This window comes from Strigops habroptila, chromosome 23 (assembly GCF_004027225.2).
Source record: "Strigops habroptila isolate Jane chromosome 23, bStrHab1.2.pri, whole genome shotgun sequence".
In the NCBI taxonomy this organism is placed as follows: domain Eukaryota; kingdom Metazoa; phylum Chordata; class Aves; order Psittaciformes; family Psittacidae; genus Strigops; species Strigops habroptila.
This window is the reverse complement of record NC_044299.2, coordinates 2,145,461-2,169,566: the sequence shown is the minus strand read 5'-3', so window position 1 is coordinate 2,169,566 and position 24,106 is coordinate 2,145,461. Positions and strand designations below refer to the sequence as shown.

The window sequence follows — 24,106 nt, the reverse complement described above, 5'->3', positions numbered from 1 at the left end:
GGGTGACACCCCCCATAGAGTGACACCCACATAGGGTAACACCCTCCATAGTGTGACACCCCCATAGTGTGACACCCCCATTGGGTGACACCCCCCAGGGTGACGCAGCCCCCCAAGTTCCCCGCCTCCACGTGCTGCCGCCCGGGGCCGCCGCGCCGCCAGGGGGCGCTCTCCCCTCCCCCCTCCCCACCCACCCGCATTCACTTCCCCCCCACCCTTCCCACCCCAACCGCCTTTCTCCCTCTCGGGGCGTCACTTCCGGCGGCGTCGCGCCCGGTGTCAACTTCCGCTTCCGTCCGCCTCGTTGCCGGCAGCCGCCACCGGGCCCGGGAAAAGCGCGCGCGCGACCGTTGGGCACTTCCGCTTCCGGTAGGGCCGGGGCGGGCGGCGGGAGGGCCGCGGGGGGGTCCCGGTGCGGCCGGGCCTGGCCCAGCCCCGGGGCCGCCGCCGCCGCTGCCCTGACGCGCCGCCCGCTTCTCCCCGCTTCCAGACGCGAACCGCGGCGCCTCCCCACGGCCCCTCGGATGCTGCCGCGGAGCCCATGAGGATGGAGGCCCGGGAGGCCCGCCCCGGCTCCGCCTTCGAGGCCTTCCCCCTGCCCGCGCGGGACAGCAAGGTGCGGATCCCCCCAGCCCCGGGGTGGTGCCGGGCGGGGGGCGCGGGTCGGGGCTGGCGGCGCCTCTGGGTGTCCCCTGCGGCGGAGGCGGCTGCGCTGCAGCCCCAGCGCTCGGGTGCGGAGCCTGGGGGTGCTGGGGGGGCCCAGGCAGCCAAGAAGTCCCCAGCATCCTGGCCTGGCTCATCACCGGTGTGGCAGCAGGGCCAGGGCAGTGACTGTCCCCCTGTGCTGGGCACTGAGGAGGCTGCACCTCGAATCCTGTGTCAGTTCTGGGCCCCTCACTGCAAGAGAGACATTGAGGGGCTGGAGCGGGGCCAGAGAAGGGCCCCGGAGCTGGTGCAGGGCCTGGAGCACAAGTGTGATGAGGAACGGCTGAGGGACCTGGGGGGGTTTAGTCTGGAGAAGAGAAGGCTCAGGGGGGACCTTCTCGCTCTCTGCAACTGCCTGACAGGAGGATGGAGCCAGGAGGGGGCTGCTCTCTGCTCCCAAGGAACAAGGGATGGGACAAGAGGAAACGGCCTCAAGCTGCCCCAGGGCAGGTTTAGATGGAGCTGAGAAACAATTCCTTCCCCAGAGGGTGCTCAGGCATTGGAACAGGCTGCCCAGGGCAGTGCTGGAGTCACCGTCCCTGCAAGTGTTCACACCCCGTGTAGCCGAGGCCTCAGTGCCATGGGTTAGTGGTGGCCTTGGCAGTGCTGGGAACGGTTGGACTGGATGGTCTTGAAGCTCTTTTCCACCCTGGTTGATTCTATGGTTCTGTGACAGCCCCGTCTCAGGAGCACCCAACCCCTGGTGCTGTGAGAGCCCCTCGTTAGTCACTGTGAGCGTGGAGCACCCAAGCCCCCTGTGGGATCTGGCTGCGAGGGATGGGGACCCCACGCCTGGGGGTGCTCAGCCCCACAGCCTCACAAGCGCAGTCGTGTCCCGGCATCACCGGGACACTGATCATACTTTGCCTTCTACCAGATGAAATGAGTGTTGGTTTCTCCTCAGTAACACTGTCCTCGTGCCTGGGAGAGAGGATTTTGGGAGGGAATGGGAGAGCCAGGGCTGCTTTGGCTGCGTTGTCAGCCCAGCACCGGGGTGTGATCACACCAGTGATTCCTGCTGGATAACAGCGGGACTGGGGAGGAGCTGTGGCTGTCACCTACCCCTGTGCTTTAGCACACCGGGGGTTCGGATCGAGCTGGGCTGCTTCTCATCGACCCCTGCCTCTTCTCCCACAGTTTTTACCCAACAAGATCAGCGGTTTCGCTTGTCCTGCTGGAAACGCTTCCTGTGCTCTCAACTACAGCCCAGGTACGACGCTGCTTCCTGCCCTGCAGCAGCAGGTTTTGCCTCTCCCCTTCCCAAAGCAGCTTGAGGCTCTTCCCTGACCACTGTGTTTCTCCCCTGCAGAAGTCCCCGGCCCCGAGAGCTACCGGGCGCCGGGGGAGCCTCGAGCCTTCGGCTCCAGCGCCAACGGGCAGTGGCGGGGCCTGGCCCCTGCTCTGGGCTCGGTGCCGCAGAAGCCGAGGGTGAGCCGAGGCTCTTACCTTGATGCTCGCAAAAACCCCAGGTACGTGCAGCTCCCCCCCATGTTTAACCCTCCCCACGGAGCCCTGGGGGGGCTTCAGGGGGGGTTTTACCCACACGAACCTCTGGTGTCAGTACAGAGGGAATGCAGGGTGGAAATAGGCGCGTGGGTTGAGGTTGGATGGGTCTGTAGGTGCCTTGTGGTGTTTATAACCTCCCAGCCGGGGTTGGGGTGAAGGGACCTCAAAGCTCCCCCAGCCCCAACCCCTGCCCCGGGCAGGGACTCCTTCCACTAGAGCAGGTTGCTCCAAGCCCCTGTGTCCAACCTGGCCTTGAACACTGCCAGGGATGGGGCAGCCACAGCTTCTCTGGGCACCCTGTGCCAGCGCCTCAGCACCCTCACAGGGAAGAGCTTCTGCCTCAGAGCTCATCTCAATCTCCCCTCTGGCAGGTTAAAGCCATTCCATGACCCATGTATTTTTGCCGGGCTGTCGGGGGAGCCGGGGGGGGGCTCTGGCCTTCCTGGGTGTCTCCAGGCGGCTTCAGCCATTTTGTGGTGCCGGGATGGGAGCGGGAGCGGGAGCTGGAGCAGGCGGGAAGGGCTGGCCGGGGTTTGCAGGTTGGGGCTCCTCGGCCTCGCACTGCCACCTGGTGGCATCGCTGGGGACGCACAGGCCTCGGGAGTGCTGCAGGATGGAGGTGCTGGAGAGGCAAAGCTGGGAGATGGCTCTTAAACCTGAGCGCAGTTGGGTGGCCTCGCTCCTGCCTTTGAAAAGGCTGAAGTTATAGGCTAAAACACCAGCCTGGAATCAACTAAAAGGTGTTTTCTGCTGTCTCCTCGCAGTGGGACGTCCAACAGCTTTGTAGGAAAATCAAACCACCACTGCCATGCCTCAGCTTTTCCCATCAAACCCGCGCAGAGCCCCTCGTGGAGCGGCCCGTGCCGCCGCAGCCTGCTCAGCCCCAAGAAAACCCCCCGGCGGTTCATCAGCACGGCTGAGGAGGTAAAGGGGGGGGGGGTTCCTCTTCTGGGCTCCACGAAGCACCTGAGGTAGCTTTAACTGGCTCTCTTGTGCTGGGTTTGCTCCCTGCGCCCGGCACACGCTGCCTTCAGCTCTGCCCTCATTCAGCCTTCAGCCGCGGCGGGTCTGATCGAGGCTGATGGTTGAACTCTTGGGCACCCCTGGAGGTGCTCGTGTGCTTCCCGTGGATCTGCCCGCTCTTCGCAGTGTCCTTGTTGGAACTGTGTTGGTGAGACTTCTCTGGTTGCTTCCCTGCAGACTGTTCGAGAGGAGGAGCGGGAGATCTACAGGCAGTTGCTTCAGATGGTCACAGGAAAACAGTTTTCCACGTCCAAGCCCTCTTCGCTGTTCCCCTTCCATCTGTGAGTGGGTCAAATGCTCTTCCCCAGCCAACAGCACCACGTGTGTCCGCTGGGAACTCACTTTCTGTTGTTCCTAGGTCCAGGTGTTCAAATTCCAGCAAACCTGTAGTGAAAGAAGCCCCCAGCCCGAACTCGAAGCTCTTTGAAGCTCCCAGTGTTGCACCAGCCAGTTCAGCGACCAGCGTCCTCAGAGCACCGGAGCAGCCGTCCCACAAACCATCGCTCTACTCTGCCCCCAGCTACTCCTCCAGCATCTTTGAGTCCAGTAACTCCCGAGCCCAGCAGCAGCAAGAGAACCTACCAGCATCTAACACACAGTCTGAAGGTAAAATAACCCCGACCAAACCCAAAGTGAAACCTAAAACTGGGCAATTTGACTCAAATGTATGTGGCAAACCCACTTTTTCCCTCCCCTTCTGTATTTGGGCTCCTGCAGCAGCTGGGGAAGTGGCTGGTCATTGTGGTGGTAACAATATTCCATAAACTTTGCTCTCTTTAGGGTCAGACTCTGTCATTTTGCTCAAAGTAAAGGATTCCAGAACCCCAGCACCAAGGTAAGAGGCTGTGGAATGGAGGAAGGGGGGGTTACATGGAGCTTTTCTCCCCACTTACACCTCTCCTTTCTCCCCCCTTCCAGCCTCCCGTTCTTCCAGGCAGAACTATGGATCAAAGAACTGTAAGTACATATTTTCTGCTCCTTCTTCCTGTCATGGAATATCCTACAGGGATAAAGCACTGATGTGTTCACATGAACTCTAATTTCAGGACCAGCGTCTACGACTCGCGAGCTCGGGAGAGGTGGCGGCAAATAGAAGAGCAGAAAGCACTGGCCTTGCAGCTGCAGAGCCAGGTAACAGGGGGCAGGTGCTGCAGGAACTGGCTTTGTGGGGCTGAAAGTTCAAACCAGAGAACAGAAAGCAAATTGGAAAGGGAAAAATGACCAAAATCCACTCCTTCGAGGTCTGGTGTCTTTGTTGCTTCTTCTTCCCATGGCAGGGCTCTTGGTAGTGTCCCTGCCAGGAGAAATGCTCCCCCTTCGTGTCCCTGTCTGCATCTCCTGGTGGAATTGACCCCACAAGCTCCCTCAGAAGCCCTGAAGAGGTGACTTGCTTGAACACCACCTTAATCTAAGGGTCTCTCCTTCAGCGGTTGCAGGAACAGGAACACTCTGTGCAGGATCTGGTGGATTTAAATCTTCGAGTCCCCTTGGAGAAGGAAATCCCGGTCACGGTGGTCCCAGAAGAGAAGGAAGATGCCAAGTCAGCTGATGGTGAAGAGGAGTTCCCTGAAATCACCGAGGTAAGTCCAAGATCTAAATCCAACCACGATTTCCTGCCATCCATGCGCAGAATCAGGGAGCTGTTCCCTTTTGCATGTACATTCTGTAGCAAGTTTATCCTTTGAGGAGCAAAGAAACCTGGGTTTGCATGCAGCCTTTGTGATGGGAGGAGCAGGAGCTCTCCCTTCCCATGTTGTGTCCTTTCTGTAGGAAATGGAAAAGGAAATCAAGAGCGTGTTCCGAGGTGGGAACCAGGACGAGGTCCTCAGTGAAGCTTTTCGGTTAACAATCACTCGGAAAGACATCCAGACCCTCAATAACCTGAACTGGCTCAACGACGAGGTGAGGACCTGCTGAGCTGTTGTTCTTCAGTGATTCGGACTCAGCTGAAGTGAACAAAGGGCTCTGCCCTCTCTTTGCTGAAAGAACTGGGAGGGAATTGGAGCTGTTGGCTGTGGTTGCTGCTCTGGAGCAGTTATATCTGTGGAGAAACCCCTTTGTAGACCAAGAAAGATAATACTGGGATAATACTGACCATGGACACGATGAGGGCAAAAAAGCCAAGTAAATCTTTAAGACAGGAGGCTGATTCCTAACTTTTCCTGGATTGTGAAGGTTTTAAGGCTGTGGAGCTGTTGTAAATCCCCTCGGGGCAGCTCTTGAGAGGGCCGGATGGAGACAAACCCAATTCCTTACCTAGGGCAGAGCATCTTACGCAGAGGTATCATTTCTAACGTGTCCTGGATGCATTTTGTTTCCCAGATAATCAATTTCTACATGAACCTGCTGATGGAGAGGAGCAAAGAGAAGGGGCTGCCGGCGGTTCACGCCTTCAATACTTTCTTCTTCACCAAGTTAAAAACAGCGGGGTACCAGGCTGTGAAACGGTGGACTAAAAAAGTGGATATCTTCTCGGTGGATCTCCTCCTGGTGCCCATCCATCTGGGGGTGCACTGGTGCCTAGCAGTGAGTGCTTCAGCTATTCCCAGTAGGACAGAGCTGGAATTTCTGGTCTTACAAATTCATGTGGGACTGAGGCTAAAACGTCCCAGCTCTTAGTTATCAGTTGGTGCAGGGTGGGGGGGAAGTTCCATGTTTGTGGCCAAAATTGAGGTCTAGAGCAAGTAAAGAGATAACTTCTGGGTGTGTTTCTAGTCTCTAAAGGAGAAGCAAGCAGCTGGGGAGGTCATCTCAGGCTAAGCCATCCTCTGGAGAAGGATCTCATTTCCAGTTCCCACAAACTCACCTTTAGAGATGTTGCTATAGGATCAGTTAAGAGAGATGTAGGTGACAGATACTGAGCAGCTTTTCCTCCCTCCTGCCCCTGGTCTAGTTCTGTCCCTTCTCTTGGCTGCTGGTGCCTGTGTGGGGACACATCACACGTGGCTTTGAAGCCTGCCTCAGCCTCCTTAGCTCAAACCTCCTCCGAGGGTTCCCTGCAAGGGCAGCGCTCACACAGGAGGGAGGTGGAAATGGGGTCCCCAAAGAACACTTTGAGGGGACATTTGTGTCTTGAACTGCTTCATTGTCCACACATCAGGTGGAGCAAAGCCTCTGTAAACCTATCTGAGGCTTGGACAATAAGGGTAGCAGGGAACAATAAGGATAACAGTGCTCTTGTGTCTTGCCAGGGTGACCTGAGGAGAGCCTGACCTGGAGATTCAAGCAGTTTGATAACTCAGCAGCAAGCGGGGGTGTGGGGAGGGCTGTACCAAGGCTGTTAGAAGCCCTCTGAAATCCTTCTTTGCTATGAAATGCTCTAAACTTGACTTCTTTCTATCAGCAGAGTGAGTGTGCTGGCAGAGGGGTGAGCTCCTTGTGCTGTGTGGTGGTAACAAATCTCTCTCTCTCTGTAGGTTGTAGACTTCAGGAAGAAAACCATCACCTACTACGACTCCATGGGTGGAATAAACAGCGAAGCCTGCAGGATCCTGTTGTGAGTAACACTTTGAGTTGGGCCTGGTTAGAAACGGGACAGCCTCTTAATCTTGCTCTGGAAGCCACAACCCTTCCGGGGGGACAGTCCCTTTCTGGGTCCTGGAAGGAAGATTCAGAGGAACATCCTGGTTTTCACCATGCTCTGCAGATACAAAGGTGGTCTGTGAGTGTCCTGTGCTGATGTCTTGTCTTCACCTCTTCCCAGAAGACCTGTCAGTGAGGCTGGTGTTACCTTTGTGGGTACAGGCAGGTTTCAGACCCGTTCTGTTAAGCACATGAGGCTTTATCAGTCTTAGAGCGTCATCTTGGGCATCATCTTTAGGGGGAAAACAGCTTCTCAGACCCTGAGGGATCAGGGTCCTGCCCTTCTCCTGCAGCCTCTTGAGGAAATGGCACCTCCTGGCTCCTTCCTCCAGGTGGGAGCTTTTCCTGCCTGTGGCAAAGGTGCGCTCAGTAGCTCAGCCCTTTGTTTTGAGGAGGTTCAGGAGAGCACGATGGTGGATGTAGGATGTGGAAGTCTCTCTTGCATCAGGCCATGGATAAAGGTTTGCATGGTCTCTTCTGTACTGAGTGCCAGCAGGGTGTCCCATGCTGTGCCATGCCTCCAAACCAGAGCTGGGCTAAAGCTGTTCTTGTGGCTTCAAACTGCTGAGGAGGTCTTGGTTTTCCCACCCGGAGCGATGCTCCAGGACGGAGTGGAGCTGGCTGCCTGCTCCGCGAGAGAGGTGCTTGTGTGTCAGATCCAGAACTGGTTTCCCATGCTTGGAAACTGCTCCTGAATGGAGTGAGGTTAAAAACGAGCTGCTCCTTGGCTCATTGTGGAGGCTCCTGCTCACGTAGGGCCGTCAGGCTTGATACAGATCACCCTGAGGAGGGATTTAGGAGACGCAGTCGCCGGCTCCGTGGCTCCGGCACTGCCCTCGGCTCTGCCGTCGCTTCTGGTTCTCGTCTCTGCTTTACTGTGATGCTGACTTGGGAATGTGATCCCAGCTCTTCTGGCATGAGGCTGAGTTTGTCAGCAGAGGTGTCACTCATTCAGTTGAGGAATGTGGATAACGAGAAAGAGCAGGCAAATGCCATTTCCAGTCCATTGAGCACCTTTATTTTCCTGCTCAGGTGCTCAGCAGCCTGCGTGTGCTGGGTTCATGCAAAGAACTGTAAAAGTAGCTGTTTCCCTTTTCCACACTGTTCTGGGCTGTTGGTCTAAAGGGAAAGGAAAAGCATAAAGGCTTTGGTAATGGCTGGGGGCAGAGTCTCTTAGTTTTGCTGTGTGGCTCCTGCCACAAGAACGGTGCAGGCAGAGCCCTGGGCAGGGATGCTCTGGGGAATAATCAGTTCCTTTCAGCCTGAGTTTCTCTGATCCGAGGATTTCTGGTGAAGTGAAGCACCTGAGAGGTGCAAGGAGAGGACCCGGGAGTCCTGCCCGTGGTTTGTTGAGGGGTCTGGGACGAGGAGGCAGGTCCCCAAAATGGTGTATCAGAACATACAGAGTGTTTCAGCCATGCAGGGCGAGCGGTAGAGAGCCAGGATTTCAGGTCACTGTTGCCCTGGACGTAATTGTTTTCCCTCTGTTTCCTTTTAGGAGGCTTTTATTGGTTGAATGCAGTGGGAGGATCACACCGGGAAGAAGGGACGGAGGTCCTATTCATGGTTAGTGACCCTTTCATGCTTTCAATCTTTAGAGCTTCCTAAAGGTGGTGAGTGTTGTACCATTGGCCAGACTTTACAGAGGAGGGAAACTGAGGCCCAGGGAAAGCAACTGATTAAATACCAGGGCCCCTGACCTGTCCAGGGGTGAGTAGGGCCCCCACATGGCCGTGCTTTGGTGGCTGCCCTGCTTTGGTTCAGCATCTGGGCTTGGGGGTGAGACCTGGAGAGGATTTTAGGAAAGCTGCCTCTGGTTTTGGGGGTTTCTCTTTGGGAAACACGGTGCTCAGTGTCTCAGGTCTGCTGGAAGGGGCTGCGCTTTGGAGCAGACATAAACCAGCCTCCTAAGATGAGTTAAGAGCTTGATTGTGGTGTAGCGAGGTGGGAGGAGAGCTCAGGGAACAGCGCACGAAGCACCTCATGCCTCTGAAATCTCCTTATCTCCTGCCAGCAGCACTGCTTCAAGTGCTTCCCTTCACGTGCCCTTTGCTTCAAGGCTCTTAGACATTTAGCAGCCTGCTGTGGAGCTGATTTCAGCAACTCCCTGAGGCACCTGCTCAGGTTTTTGTGTGTGTCTGTGAGCACTGTGGAGGGCAAGAATCCGTTTCAGACTTGGGAAAGCCTGCGGTGTTTGCTGGGGCATCTCAGGCATGTGGGGCTTTGATTTGGCATGTAGTTCTCTTTCAGAATTCCAGGTCAGGCTGCTTCCCCTTGAGGTCCTGACAAAGCTCATCAATTAAGTTCTGCCTCCTGAAGTTGTCTCATGAGTTGAAGTCAAGGCATTTGCTTTCAGCCCCCTAAAAGGAGGTCCAGGCTGTTTCTGAGGCAGGACCGGTGCTGTGTTTCTTACACGATGCATCTGATGGTTGCTGATCACCTTGTCCATTGCTGGAGGCTGCTTTTGGGAAGCCAGAAGCCCCGGGTGATGGGCACAGTTCACGTGAGCTGCACACAGTGGGTTATTCCCTCCCTCTCCCAGAAAACACTCCGAATTCCCTCTTTGCTCTGCGTGTGTCGGCGTCGTGGCTACAGCTCGTGGGAGCTGCAGGTAAAAGTGGGTGCACTGAAGCCACCAAAGCTCCAGCACCATTTCAGCGTCACTGGCTTCTTCCCTGCCTGCCAGACGAGTCTCACGCTTGGATCCTCTCTGCCTCCACTCCATATGTGCATGTGGAAACGTTGCTTGGAGGCTCCTCGTGTGATGCATCCTTGTATTTATCAGCACAGCTTCACTCCCCGTCTCTTATCGTGCAGAACAGAGGGGGCTGTGGGCTGCTGCTCTTTTTTTAGCTGAGGATTCAAGTGGCTTCTGGATTAGGCAGCACTTGCCAGGATTTTGTTATTACTGCAATGAGGCTGTTAATACATTAATGTTTGTAGTGTGGTGCAGACAACTCGCTGCCTTCCTCTGTGCTGGGGGCTCAGCTCGCCCTTGTTCTCAACCTGTTGCAAGAAGGTTCTTCCCCACCCATTAGGTTTTATTTGTGGAGATGGGGTATGGAGACTCCTCGTGCTCAGTGAAAGGTTGTTTGGGGTTGGTTGTGGACTGAGATTTACCCCCTGCTGATCTTGTCCAAACTGCAGCCGACTCAAAGCCAAGCAGAAGCTTCCCAAGAGCAATTACAGCAGTCGCTGGCAGCCAGCACACCCTGAGCTGGGGAACGGGGAGCATCCAGCTAATGAAGGCTGATAGGAAATGCCTGTCTGGACCTGATCTGATGCCAGGGGACTGCCAGGAGGAGACTCCCCTCCTTGACACTTCCACATCCAGCAAAACCTATTTGTTTCTGGCCGTTTTCTAGAGACACAATCACTAGGACGGGGCTGGCTTCATGTTCAGAGGCTGCTGGGTTGTTCTGCTGCCGCTTTGAGGACTCTATTCAGTGGCCTCTGGGTGTTTCAGGGAGTCTTTGGCCCAGGAGAGTTCTTCGAGTAGTTCTTTGGAGTTTTGATAGAGAAACCCCCTGACTGGCAGCAAGGCAGCAAGTTTGAGCCTGCGTCTTTAGGGCTTGCCTGCAGGTCACATCACCCCTTCTCCCATCGCGTCCCGGCGTTTACTAACAGCAAGATGTGACTTAGCCAAGTCTTTGTGGGTCAGATTGCTGAAAGATGGCACATCTCCCCATGCTGGCAGCCAAAGCCGCCTCCCTCTCCATGCCAGATGCTCTCTTGACCCCTCCATTCGAGCCAGCAGCATCTAATCCTTTGCTTTTTCCTTTCCAAGCGTTCTGATCGCAGCTGCGACAGTGAGAAAGCTCCTCGGGCTGTTCTGGGAAGACGCCAAACGTGAAGGAGATGGTTTCTGTAGATCTTCCTGGTTTCTTTGGTAGCCAACATGAGCAGAAGGTGTCTGTGAAGCTGAATGTCACTTAATGGCACCAGCAGCCAACAGAGAGGAACTCCTTTAGGACCATTAACAACATCTTGGGCCCATCACCTCATCTCCTTGGGCTCCTTCTAGTCCACCTTTGTCTGGGTTCTTCCTGAGCTTCTCTTTCTGCACTTCCCAGTGAGGGGAATGGTTCAGGGTATTCATACCTGCACAGGGAAGAGCGTGGCAGCAGCTTGGGATGGTCTTGGAGAAACCCCACACTTCCCTGTTCTTCCATGGTATCATTTAGGCCAAACTGGTGGAAGCCTCCTTGGGCAGAGGAGGTGGAGCAGTACCCGTGAGCTTTCCTCGTCCTCCAGCTCCAGGACCTGGAATGGGACTGGCTCTGAGGCTCTTCTCCCACTGCTGAAGGCTTGTGCAGGTATTTGACATCCCACCCTGCTCCTTCTCCCACGTGTGCTCCCAGCTTGAGTCAATCCCTGTAAAAGCATCTTGGAGAGGAGTGTGGTGTGGCTTTTCCCAGGGCTGCCTCCCTCCATCCCCAAGCCTTGGACCGTATTGGAGAAAATCAGTCATTTTCCCTACTTTTCCTCCTTGGAAGCACTTGCTCTCTGCCTTCTGTGCTGATAAGAAGTCCTCAAATCAGGAGTGGAAGGGAAATGTGGGAGAAGAGCTCCAGGAGATCATCTGTCAGCGAGCTGAACCCACCACCAGCCTGGAGAGCAGCTTCGTGCTGGTTTTGTGATGCTTTACACATGGAGTGACTATTCCAGAGCTGCTGGATGCTGTTATTAAAGCTGTGACACGTTTGCTCCTGTCTCCCTTTTGTGCTAAACAAGACCCTCAAAAGACAAGAGGCACCAGTGCACAGGATGCCCTCAGAGCTGGAGCCCAGCTCCCTTGTCTCCCATTGCAAGAGCCTGTTGAGGCAGCCCCGTGGCTGCTGAGCTTTTCCTTGCCCTGAGTCACCCTCTGATGAATTAGGTTTGTTCTCACTGGTTTATTTGTGGTTTTGACTCGCTGCTTGGCAGGTACTTGTTTTGGATGAGGGTTTCAGTCCTGCTTGGTCCTTCTTTGCCTGCCTCAAAGCCCGGGTCTGTGGAGCCCTGTTTGAAATGGCCAATACCGAGACGAAAATATTGGACTTCCATATTGCATTAATTCTGCAAACATGGCAAAGGTGTGCTGGGTAAACTGCCACAGAGGCCACTGGCTGCTTCCCCTCTCCTCTAAGCAAGCTTCTCTTTATTCCCTTATTCCTACAGGCAATACTTAAAACAGGAAAGTCTTGACAAGAAAAGGAAGGAGTTTGACACCAATGGCTGGTCGTTGCTGAGCAAGAAGAGCCAGGTGGGTGTGGGCAGGCAGAGCTCTGCGGAAGGGGTCTCCTGGGGTCTCTGATGCACCTTTCCTGGCTGGTTTTCCCAATGGATGCGTTCTTGGTGTGGCTCACACATCCCAGCTCTTCAGTGGCTGCTTTGCTGCAGATTCCCACCCAGCCCTGTGTGGAAGCAGGGAGGTTTCCTGAGCCGGGGGCTCCGGTGCCACCTCGATTCCTGCTGCCCACCCTCTTGTCTTCATTCCCCCTTTGCTCGCACTGGCAGAGCTGCCTCATTAGGGCTCATTTGAGAGAGGTCCTTCACTTGGAGCTCTTCATCCTTAGGAGCTGGAAAGCGGCTCCTCTGGGAATGACTTTGGGTTTGTGTCCTTTGCTCCCAGGAGATCCCGCAGCAGATGAACGGCAGCGACTGCGGGATGTTTGCCTGCAAATACGCCGACTGCATTACCAAAGACAAGCCCATCAACTTCACCCAGGTAAAGCCCATCCCGACGTGTCCCTCAGCAGCAGGGATGATGCTCCATGTTCTGATGTTCCAAATGCCCTTTGCTTCCTTCCCTGGGGGTTTCAAGTGCCCCCAGCCCACGTGGGGATCGTAGGGCAGCTCCTTGGAGCAGCGCTGACACAAGGCACTGGGGCAGCTCTTTGCACTGTGCAGATGGTTCCTCTCAAGCCATCCTCGGGTCTCTTGTTGTAGTCCAACCCATTGGGGAAGCTCAAACCCATAATGAATCCCATTCATAGTCGTACACACTGAAATTCCCTGGGGAAGTGAGGTGGTGTAGCCCAAATCTTGGGGCAATTTCAGTGTTACTTAATGTTGGCCTCCATGGAGTATCCCATGCATGAATATTTTACTTCTGATTATTAGAGAACATCACCAGCGTTACGTTATTTCCCAGATCTCATCTGCTGTCCTGTTTTCCATATATTTTTCCACCAAAAAAGGCACCACTTCAAAAGTTGCACCCAGGACAGGGCTTTAGACAGGGACAGGCCAAGGGGAATGGCTTTAACCTGCCAGAGGGGAGATTGAGATGAGCTCTGAGGCAGAAGCTCTTCCCTGTGAGGGTGCTGAGGCGCTGGCACAGGGTGCCCAGAGAAGCTGTGGCTGCCCCATCCCTGGCAGTGTTCAAGGCCAGGTTGGACACAGGGGCTTGGAGCAACCTGCTCTAATGGAAGGTGTCCCTGCTCGGGGCAGGGCTTGGAGCTGGAGGAGCTTTAAGGTCCCTTCAACCCATCCCATGGTTCTAGGAGAGCCTGGTAAGTGCTCCCGCAGTGGCAGGGGGGCTGATGTGGGTTTCCCTTCTCTCCCCCCCCAGCAACACATGCCGTACTTCCGCAAGCGCATGGCCTGGGAGATCCTCCACCGCAAGCTCCTCTGATGCCCGGGAGCCCGAAGCCGCTTCCCTGCGAGGTTCTCTCCAAGTGCCCAGCTCTGCCCTGAGCGTGGACCTGCCCTTGGGGCTTCAAAGACACCACGAGTGAACTCTGCATCCTGCTTTTGATGAGGCACCAGTCACGGACCAACACAAGTGTTCAGAAGCACACTTGCTTTTTCCCTTTTCTGTTTTGGGTTTTGTATTTCCAGACCTATTTTTTACGAGCAATTTCAGGTGCTGAGACTTGTGGGGGCCAGCTTCAAACATCCAAGGAGCTTTTCATCTTTCCCTTTGGCAGCTCTTGCTGCCAGCTTTGAGCCCATGGTGTGACTTTGGCTGGATTTCAGGGGAGGGGAAGGCACTCGGGTGGCTCTGGGCTCTCTGTGCGCTGGGGGAGCACGGAATTGGGTGGGCAAAAGCCTGTTTGAGGGTGGATGTGGAGGGATTTGCTTGTGGAGGGACGTGTTTGATGCATCCTCTCCTCCTCTGTCACCTCCCCTCCATCCTCAAAGCCAGGGTTTTCTCACCCATCACCAACTCTGCCCCTTAGCACCCATCTGAAGATGATAACCTGGTACCTGCGGTGCTTGGGACCTGGTGGTGGGTTCTGGAGAGCTGGGGCAGGTCAAGCATCCCTCGAGGGCAGGAGTCGGGGGATCTTTGAAAGCAACTTGTTAAAAGCAGCTTTTGCAGAAGGTGTTTTTCTTCCTGAGGAATTGATCTCCCAGTTCTGGAAGCCTCAAAACTGTTTACGGATATTCAGGTACAAAACTAGAGCCGTTCACTTGGCTTCGTGTGTATTGCCAAACGTTCTGCTTCTTCCTGGAGCGACAGAACAAAGTCTGAGTGTGCTGGGTTTGGGCTTCTTGGGTTTGCTTCTTCCCTGCCTTTGCCTCCTCGCAGGAGCTGGGGCTGCAGCCTCTGGCACCTCTGGCCTGGTGCGAGGGCCCCGGTGGAGCGGGATGAATCGCTCCTCTTTCTCTCCGTGATATTTTGCACATGTTTTGCCTGGGGCTCGAGGCTGGCGCGAGGTCAGAGGTTGCATTTGAAGGCAAAGCCCCGCAGAGTTGAGTTGGGAAGCGCTTCCAAAGGTGTCTCCGAGCCCACCCAGCACCCGCCTCCCGGGAGCCACGAGCACGAGCTGGGGGGGATGAAGTAAAACACTCGGAAGTGCTTAAACCCTTCCAAAAACTGGGATTTTGGGGGCAGCTCCCCCTGCTTCTGCCCATCCTGCCCTGCGCCCCTGGCTCCTCCAGGCCTCCCGGGCTGGGCTCGTGCTTCAACTGGTTTAATTTATTGTCCAGTGCGATGTGGGAGGAAGCGGCGCGTGTTGGAGCAGCTTCCTCAGCCGCTGAACCTGCTGCTCCCCTCCGCTGTACAGACCCCTCCTTGAGTGGAAGGAAGGAATGAAACCATGTCCTACTTTTGTACTTTTGTCTCCAGAGAGGGAGGGATATTTTATACACTTTTCTCTACCTGTAACAGTAGTTTTGTACAAAACCTCTCCCTTTCCCCCCCCCATTGCTCCTGCCAGGTTGTGTTCTTTGTAGGCTGGATTCTCCCCTTCCCTCTCCCTTCTGTGTGTTTTATACCAAGTTCTTTTTCTATCTTTGACTGCAAGTAAAGATCTGAAGCAAAAAAGCAGCCCCAGATCTGTTCTCTCTGTGTGTCTATCATCATCCCTGTGTAAATGGAGCTGGATCCCTGCACAAGGAGCTGGAGCTGCGCTGGGTGGGAGCAGCACTTGCAGGGAGAAGGCTGTTCGGTGTAATTCACCCTCTGGTTCAAACACATCCCCCTCCAGGCAGCAGTTTCAGCCCAATGGGATGGAGGAAGGAGCCAGAGCTGCTGCAAGATGGAGTTAAAAAGCCTTTACAGCCGTGCAAGGGGTGTTATCACCATTGATTCTGCTGCTTTCGGGAGGTGGGATGGGGGCTCCTGTCCCAGTAACCTGCTTTTCAGTGCTTCACCCGCCCCTGGGACAGAGCTTCCAGCCCCACTGCCTCACTCAAACAGTAGTTTGGGGGCTGAAAGAGTCCCTTACACTGTCCCAGAACAAAATCAACACGTCCCTTGTTTTCCTTGGCCTCCAGCTCCCAGAGAAGCCGAGGAGCGAATGGCCCCGTCAAAGGCGGTTTGTGCCCGGCCGGCGCTGGGACCCCGGCGGGGCTCCCGGCCCTCCCTCTGCGGCCACCGGAGCTGCATTGAGCATTGATCCCTCCCCTCCTCCTGGCTTATTAATAGCATCAATCACCGGGCCCAGGCTGGGGATTTTCAGGTCATATTGACTTTTGCCTCCTTCCTGGATCCTTATTCCTAGACATGAGCAAGAGCTTTGCCCGCTCCTTCCAAAGAGGCGGTTGTGAGCGCCTCTGACATTCCTCACACACACACACGTGGCTTCTGTAAACACCCCGGCGCTGTCTCCCACCCCGGCCTCAATGCTCCATTCATCTGCTCCCGACGCTGTGCCTAGAAGTCGGGAATTACCTGCCCTGCTCCATGTGCTGTTACAGCTCGAGGCCTCCGCAAGCCCTTATGGTGTGATTTGCATCTCCCCAGGCCCCCGAGGAGGGGGTTCATGGGGGCTGTCCACTAAATCCTGTGGGAATTGGGGTGGGCACAAGGCTGGGGAGCTGCTGCTGCTCCGGATGCTGCCGCAGTGGTTCGGAGCAATGTGGCCAAGGCACCGGCCAACAACCTCCACAGGTTATTGTGGGAGAGAATCTGGTTTGTTGCTGTTCTCCTGCAGGTGAGATGGTCCCTCCTACCCCAGGGACCTGTTTCCATCCTTCCCTCCTGCTCCAGGCCCCACGTCCCTTGAGCAAAGGGCAGGACCCAGATCAAGGGTCCTGAACCCAGGAGGTCCCTCATAGGACCCTCAGTGGCTGTGTCCAGAGTGGTTCAAGCGTCTCATTGAACCCCAAAGTGGTTTGTGTTGAAGGGACCTTAAAGCTCCTCCAGCTCCAACCCCTGCCCCGGGCAGGGACACCTTCCACTAGAGCAGGTTGCTCCAAGCCCCTGTGTCCAACCTGGCCTTGAACACTGCCAGGGATGGGGCAGCCACAGCTTCTCTGGGCACCCTGTGCCAGCGCCTCAGCACCCTCACAGGGAAGAGCTTCTGCCTCAGAGCTCATCTCAGTCTCCCCTCTGGCAGGTCAAAGCCATTCCCCTTGGCCTGTCCCTCCATCCCTTGTCCAAAGCCCCTCTCCAGGTTTCCTGGAGCCCCTTTAGGCACTGGAGCTGCTCTAAGGTCTCCCCTTCATGCAGCAGAGGGGCAGGATCCCCTCCCTGAGCTGCTGCTCACGCTCTGGGGGTGCAGCCCAGCACACGGGGGGGTTCTGGGCTCAAGCACACACTGAAGCCAGGTCATGGGGAGCTTCTCCTCACCCAACACCCCAATTCCTCCTCCTCAGCCTGCTCCATCCCACCTCAGGGGCAGGACCTTGCCTTTGGCCTGGTTGATCTCCATGAGGTTCTCATGGTCCCACCTCTCCATCCTGTCGTGGTCCCTCTGGATCCTTTCCGTCCAGTGTGTCACCCGCTCAGCGTCATCAATCCCATTGTCCACGTCACCAATGAAGATCAGGGTCAGGCAGCAGGGAGGAGGCACCATTGGGTGTCTGGATGCATGGACCATGCACCCTGGAGATCTTCCCATCCATGGAACCTCCTCATCGAGCCCCCCAGGTATCCCACTGCATCCCATCATCCCAAATCCCATCAGCAAAGCACCTTGATGATCTTCCAGGTCCCTTCAACCCCATCCTATAATCCCATGATCCCCCTGGGCACAGATGGGGACAAGCATTGCTCCATCTCCCACCCCCTCAGTGCCGAATCCATCTCAGCTGCTGGGAAGGGAAAAACAAGGAGGGGATAAAAAGCAGCAGTTTGGGACAGAAGTGCCCTTTGTGGCTGCGTGTTGGGATTGGCATCCGCATTGTTGGGGAAGCGCTGCCCAGCCGCCCGCCGGCGCTCCACCGGGATAACTACGCCATTCCCATAAAGCCGAGGCCCAGATTTACAGCATGTGTGGACACAGACGCCCTTGTGCCAGAGTGGGTTTTGGGGGGGGGACACACACATGGACATCCCTGGGCCCCGAACCCAGGGGTTCATGCCCACCATGAGCCCTGCAATTGGCTGCGGAGGAGTTTCCATCTGAGCTCCAGCTGATTTTGGGGTCCCCCCATCCCGCTGTGGGGGCTTTGGGGTGTGGAGGGGGCTCTGCTTTGGGTCCAATTCTTCGTATTTAGGGACCTGGCAGGGGGTTGATGCCCAAATCCCTTTTGTTGCCCTATCTTTGCTTTCTTGGGGTGCTGGAATCACTTGGAAACTCCCCCCCCATTCCCATGGGCTCCCAAATCCCAGCCCCATCCACCGCAGAGGTTGGAGCCGGCTGGGATGCAGGATCCAGCCCCGCTGCGGGGTGGGATGAGCCGCGACTCAGTTTCCCCTCTTGGGGAGGGGAGACACAACCCCCCCCATCCCTCTGAATGTCGCTGCCCCCCCAAACACCACCGCGGAGCAGTTTGTGGTCCCCAAAGCGGACGAGGGCGGGGGGGGCTGCACACTCCAGGACACTCCTGATTGTAATTGCTGCTAACGACAGCCCCCAGCCAGGGTCCCCCCGGCCCCCCCCGCACCCGCTAATCCCTCATTAGCCCTCGCGATCCCGCTGCTTCAGTTCCTCTCCCTTCCCAAGCCCCTCCCGCGGCCCCGGCCCGCCCCGAGCCCGGTCTCCGTTCAAGCCGCGGGACCCTCGCTCCAGCCCCGGCAGAAACGGCGCTTTTGGGGGGGGGGGGGTTGGGTGGTTTTTGCCTTGATTTATTTAATTCCTGCTTTTTTTCCCTGCTTTTTCCAGCATCCTCCGCCCGGCACAAAGCCGCGCTCTGTGCCCCGGCCCCGGCGCGCCGCGGGGCAGCGCTCGGGGCGCTGGCTCCCTGCCACCCCAAATAGATGCCTTTGGAGGGGGGGAACCCGGCATCAAAGGATGCTCAATCCCACATTATTCCCTCGCTCCTTGCTCCATAGGGATGAAATTCCCTCCTGCACCTCCGGGTTCGGAGCTGGAGTGGGTTTGGGGTCCCTGATCCTGAGATGAGGGCTGTATCGCGACAGTGCTCAGCCCTGCCTGGGTTTGGGGTGGCTTTTGAGGTCTCCTTGTGGATTTGGAAGGGATAGTGTTGGATTTGGGATGGATAATTTGGGGTTTGGGATGGATAATATTGGGTTCAGGATGGGTAATTTGAGGTTTGGGATGGATAAATTGGAGCTTGGGATGGATAAATTGGATCTTGGGATGGATAAATTGGAGTTTGGGGTGGATAATTTGGGATCTGGGATGGATAGAAGTGGGATTTAGAATGGATAAAAATGGGGGTGTTGCAGCAGGGATGAGCTTTGGGGTGCTCTGAGCAACTGGGGGGTCCCCAGAAGATGGACTTTGGGGGGATGTTCCCCATCCCAGCAGCCGGTGACCCCCAGATCTCATCCAGCCCCCTCCAAACCAGCCCCTTCACCCCTTATAGGGACACAGCATGAAGCAGCGCCCCGGGTGGGTCCGGGAGGGGGTTTGGGGGTGACCCCGAGGCTGGACCCGGCAGCACCGGAGCGAAGCGGGGCCGGAGTCGGGGTTTGTTTAACCCCGGAGGTATTTATAGCCCCTGAAACACCCCCCGCCCCTCCAGGGATGGATCCTGCCCCCATGACCCCCCTCCCCGCCGCCGCTGGGCTCTGCCTTTGGGGGCGCTGAACCCCCAAAATGGGGGAGTTTGCCGTTATTCTGCCTGGTTTAGGGCTCTTGGCTCCGGTGTCGGGGACAGGGATGGGGACAGCGGTGTCAGAGCACCCCCAGCACGGGCGGGATCCCCCAAATCACACACCCTCCCGTTTGATTTGCGCCCCAATAAAGCATTGAGGCTGCATCATCATGAGACTCATTAAAATTGCTCTTTTTGCCATCACCTGGCCCAAACTCACAGGGTTTGGCCCCAAAACCGAGGGGCAGCAGCTTGATCCGATGGTTTTATCCAACGTCCCCCCCTCGACACCCCAAAACCTTCCCCCCAGCCCCACAAACGGCACCGGTCTCCTTCCAGCCTTATTAATGCGGGACAATCGCGGCTCTCATTAGCGGTGCCAGTGCTCCCCCCCCCATTGGCACTGCTTCCCGCAGCTTTATTCCCTCTTTTTTTTTGGGGGGGGGGAAGAAGAATCCACTCCTCCCATCCCAGGAAGGGTTCGGGGGGCTCTTTATACCCCAATATCGGGGATCTTCGAAGCCCTGAAGCTTATTTTACCCTGGCGATTCTCTGATGTCTTGTATAAGGGTTGTGTCTCGGGGGGGGTGGTGGTGTCACTTCGCCCCTTTTTCTTTGCTCCTCCAAACATCTGGGGAGGGCTGATGCTCCTTAGAGTGGGGGTGAATGGCTCAATTCGGGGTGTTTGGGGCAGCATTCCTTAGGTGGAACACCCCAAACCCCCAACCTTAACGCTGCCCCCCTCAGCCCTGCCCCAGATGTGGGGCAGGAGAGTGTGAATACCCCCCCCCACCCCCAAACAACCCCGAAATCACCACGATCGCCCTCAAAACCCCCCTTGCTCCGAGGCGGCTCCGAGCTCAAAGGGGCTCTTTGTGCGGCTCTACCTTCCCAAAGAGGCGCCTTTTCATCCCAACCTCCCGAGGAGGAGGAGGAGGAGGAGGAGGAGGAGGAGGAGGAGGAAGGGGCCGGCTTCGGGGGGCCTGAACCGGGGCGAATCACTTGACATCATCTCACAAATATGCCGGCATCTCCCCCCCCCAACATTCCCATTGGGAGCCCCTTGGAGTGGGGGGGAGGCAGTGGGACAAAGGGGCTGTGTGTGATAAACCCCCCCAAAATGGGGGGGAAAGGAGCTATTTTGGTGCTTTGAGTGAATCTGGATCAGCTGGGAAAGGGGCTGGGGGTGGATTCCCAACTGGAGACGGGATGGAGAGGGGAAGAGGGTGAATTGGGGATCCCAGGGTGGGGGGTTGGGGGGGCTGATTGAGCCTAGAGGTGACTGGGGGGCTGTGATTGAGCCTGGAGGTGACTGGGACCTGCCCGGCGCTGGGTGTCCCCAAACCAGGCTTTTTGGGGCTAAATTCACCCCCATCAGGGGCTGATGTTGAGTTTGGGGGGGGATCCCCCACAAATGGGCTCAACCCCCACTTTGGAGGCTCTTACGCCCCCGATAGTGCCAATATGGAATGAGAGGAGGAAAAGTGTCAAAATGGCCCTTTTCTGGCCTGGGGGGGGGCAGGACACAAAGGGTCTTTCTGCTCCCGTTCCCGGCCGGCCAGGGGAAATATTTGGGGTTCCCGGGAGGAGCCAGCACCAAAAAGTGACATTTTTGAGTTGAGGATTTGTTCAGTTTTTACTGAAAACCACGTTTTTTGAAGCAAAAAAATAACGGGGGGGGGGGGGAAGGGGGGAGTCATCCCATAAAGCAAACAGAGCTGGGGCTGAGGGGAGGAAGTCCCTCTGGTGCAAGGCTATTTTTATGGGGTTGAGGATATTTTGGGAGAGGAATGAAAAACTGGGGAGAAATGGGGCAAAATGGGGTATAATGGGGCTGAAATGGGCTCGAAATGGAGCAAAATGGTGTCGAAATGGGGCAAAATGAGGCTGGAATGAGGCAAAATGGTGTTGAAATGGGGAAAATGGGGCTGAAATGGGCCAAAGTGGGATTGAAATGGGGCAAAATGGGGTTGAAATGGGGCGAAATCGGACAAAATAGGGTTGAAATGGGGCAAAATGAGGCCAAACCTGGGCAAAATAGGATTGAGATGGAGCAAAATGGGGTTGAAATGGGGCCAAAATTGGGCAAAATGGGATTGAAATGGAGCAAATGGGGTTGAAATGGGGCAAAATGGGGTTGAAATGAGGCAAGATGGGGCCCAGTGTCTGGATTTCCCCATCCCCTCCCTGAGGTGGGGGTGGAACCTCATGTTCTGGTATAAAGATGCAATGAAGAATGGTGTTGTTGGGGGGAAGTGCCTGTTTTTGGGGTTCCCGGAGGGGGGTTTTGGGGTGATTTGGGGGGGGTTGGGGTAAAAGTCTCCCCGTGGGGAGCTGGAAATAGCTCATCCCAAATCCAAGTGGTGTCGGTGGAATGGGGACGGGTGATGCTCCTGGCTGGTGGCATCAGGGTGGGGACATCATCCTGGATAAGGAGGGTGGATGGGGACAACGTCCTGGCTGGTGCCATCAGTGCAGGGACAGTCCCCCTGGCTGGTGGCATCAGGCTGGGAAGAACATCCTGGCTGGTGGCACCGGGGTGGTGACTGTCCCCAGCACCCACCATCAAGGCAGGGACATTTTGCCCTTGCTGGTGGCATCACGGTGGGGACAATTGTCCTGAATGGTTGTAATAGGTACGGACAGTCCCTTTAGCTGATGGCATCAAGGTGGGGACAATCACCCTGGACGGGGAGAGCAGATGGGGACGATGTCCTGGGTGGTGGCATTGCCATAGGGCTGTTCTCCCTGGCTGATGGCATCAGAGCAGAGACAATATCCCAGCTGGTGGCATCAGCAGAGGGACAGTCCCTGTGGCTGGTGGCATCAAGGCAGGATGGTGGCATCAGGCTGGGGAGAACATCCTGGTTGGTGGCACCATGGTGGTGACTGTCCCCAGCACCCACCATCAAGGTGGGGACATTCACCCAGTTGGGTGGCATCAGGATGGGGACAAACCCAACCCCAAAGGTGGGGACAAATCCCTTTTGGGGAGCAGGGACATCCCCACCTGACGGCATCCCAGGCCTTGCAGTGGTGATACCGGGAGCGATGCTGGTGCTGGTGCTGATGGTGCCAATGGTGCTGATGGTGACAGTGGTGACATGGTGATGCTGGTGACGCTGGTGATATGGTGACGACGGTGACGGTGGCAGGGCCCCTGGGGCGGGCAGAGTTAAGGCCGGGCTCTCTCATTCCTTCCATCCCGCCACGGTGAATTCCTGAGCTGACTTGGATGTTTCCCTGCGATTCCCTGATCGTCTTTCCAGAGCCCCGACCGGGATGAAGCGGGAAAGCGCCCGAGGACGGGAGTCACAGAAGGGGGGACAAAACCCAAACGGGTTTTTTTTGTGGGGGATCAAGGCCCCACGATGAGGTTTGGGTTAAAACCCCCCCGTTTTGGGGTCACCTGCCCTGGCCGGGTGATGCCTCAACAGCCGCTGTGCCGGGAGCGCCGGGTGCCGGTGGGAACCACGTGGAGCCTTTGGACACCTTTCGACGGGTGCAAAAGTGACCCTGAGGAATGTCCCCCCCACCCCGTGCCCCTCACCCGGATCCGGGCATTTTGGGGGTGGGGGGGGAGCGATGCGTCTTATTTATTCCCAGCCCCATTTTCCAGTGGAAAGCAGCATCTGGAGCCAGGTCCTGGCCCCGCTCCCGGCTGTGATCCCAGCCAGTGCCAGCATCCGCCAAAGGCCGAGCTCGGCTCCTCCACCTGCTCGGCAGTGGGATCCCCCCCAAGCCCCCTATAGCCCCCTTTATAGCCCCCCTTATAGCCCCCCTATAGCCCCCCCCAGATGCGGCTTTGCTCCATTTCCCACTCGGGGACACTGAGGCACAGGCATGGAGCAGAGCTGCAGATAACAGGGGGGTCATCACCACCTGTGAGTGTTTTGGGGGTACAAAGCAGATGGGGGGGGGGTTCACTGCAGAGGGGGCAGCTCGAGCTGAGCCCGGGCAGTTGTTCCTGGCTGAGTTCACCAGTGCCCCGCGGCAGCACTGGTAACACACGGGCTTTGTCTGGGGGCTCTGGGGGGCTCTGGGAGGGTGGGGGAGTTCTTGGGGGGGGTCTGGAGGTGGGAATGGGGGGGACTTGGGGGGGCTCCATTGCAGCATTGCAGCATCTCCATTGCAGCAGAGATGCTCTGTGGCTGCTGAGTGAGGGGCTGTCTGCAATGGCTGTGTGAGCACTCTGCAGCACTGCTGGCCCCTGCTCCAGCTTTCCCCAGGTCCATTCATCCGTCCATCCATCCCTCCATCCATCCATCCATCCATCCATCCATCCATCCATCCATCCCTCCATCCGCCCATCCCTCCATCGATCCATTCATTCATCCATCCATCCATCCCTCCATCCATCCACCCCATCCCTCCATCCGTCCACCCCTCCATCCATCCATCCATCCCTCCATCCATCCATCCCTTCATCCATCCATCCATCCATCCATCCATCCATCCATCCATCCATCCATCCATCCATCCATCAATCCATTCATTCATCCATCCCTCCATCCATCCCTCCATCCATCCCTCCATCCATCCCTCCATCCATCCCTCCATCCCTCCATCCCTCCATCCATCACCCATTCATCCATCTCTGTCCCTCCCCAGGTCCATCCCTCCCTGGTCCCATCCTTCCCCTGCTCCATCCTTCCCCATCCCACCCCTTCCCAACCAGGATACCAGGAGCAGCACATCCCCCCCCAAGCATTGACCCCCAGAGCAGTGAACCCCAACATCAAACCCACCCCTAAAGCCCCCCCCCCCCGTTTCTTTCCATGGGGTGTTTGTGAGTGGTGGGAGGGGACCCCCATTGTTGGGGACCCTCTTTTAGCTGCCGAGTGGGGGCATGGGGGGACCTGAAGCTCCTGGGGGGAGCCCCAAACCCCTTTTAAAGGCCTCACCATCA

The 24,106-nt window shown here is 56.6% G+C and overlaps 1 protein-coding gene across 3 annotated transcripts; it reads left to right on the top strand.

The window, feature by feature from the left end:
- The first annotated feature begins 271 nt into the window (after positions 1-271).
- SENP1 (SUMO specific peptidase 1) lies at positions 272-15,076 on the top strand. 3 transcript variants are annotated; one of them, XR_003994854.1, is made up of 17 exons: positions 272-369; positions 491-616; positions 1,843-1,915; positions 2,015-2,174; positions 2,976-3,135; positions 3,412-3,515; positions 3,593-3,840; positions 4,015-4,069; positions 4,153-4,191; positions 4,281-4,365; positions 4,662-4,814; positions 5,005-5,136; positions 5,557-5,760; positions 6,651-6,730; positions 8,315-8,382; positions 11,977-12,061; positions 12,431-12,445. XR_003994854.1 is itself a non-coding variant. In XM_030510715.1 (17 exons), the coding sequence occupies exons 2-17, from the start codon at positions 542-544 to the stop codon at positions 13,433-13,435; spliced, it is 1,812 nt and encodes a 603-aa protein (XP_030366575.1). In that variant the 5' UTR covers positions 272-369; positions 491-541; the 3' UTR covers positions 13,436-15,076. The 3 variants fall into 3 exon arrangements, 2 of the variants coding, with proteins under 2 accessions (XP_030366575.1, XP_030366576.1); XM_030510715.1 differs by lacking the exon at positions 8,315-8,382 and adding an exon at positions 13,373-15,076 and having other exon boundaries at positions 12,431-12,526; XM_030510716.1 differs by lacking the exons at positions 11,977-12,061; positions 12,431-12,445 and adding exons at positions 11,001-11,132; positions 11,313-11,719.
- The last annotated feature ends 9,030 nt before the right edge of the window (positions 15,077-24,106 follow it).

Coding starts and splice junctions, on each gene's coding strand:
- SENP1 (XM_030510715.1), top strand. CDS start 542: ATGAGGATGGAGGCCCGGGAGGCCCGCCCCGGCTCCGCCTTCGAGGCC. Junction 5,761..6,650: donor GGGTGCACTGGTGCCTAGCA/GTGAGTGCTTCA, acceptor CTCTCTCTGTAG/GTTGTAGACTTCAGGAAGAA. Junction 12,527..13,372: donor AGCCCATCAACTTCACCCAG/GTAAAGCCCATC, acceptor CTCCCCCCCCAG/CAACACATGCCGTACTTCCG.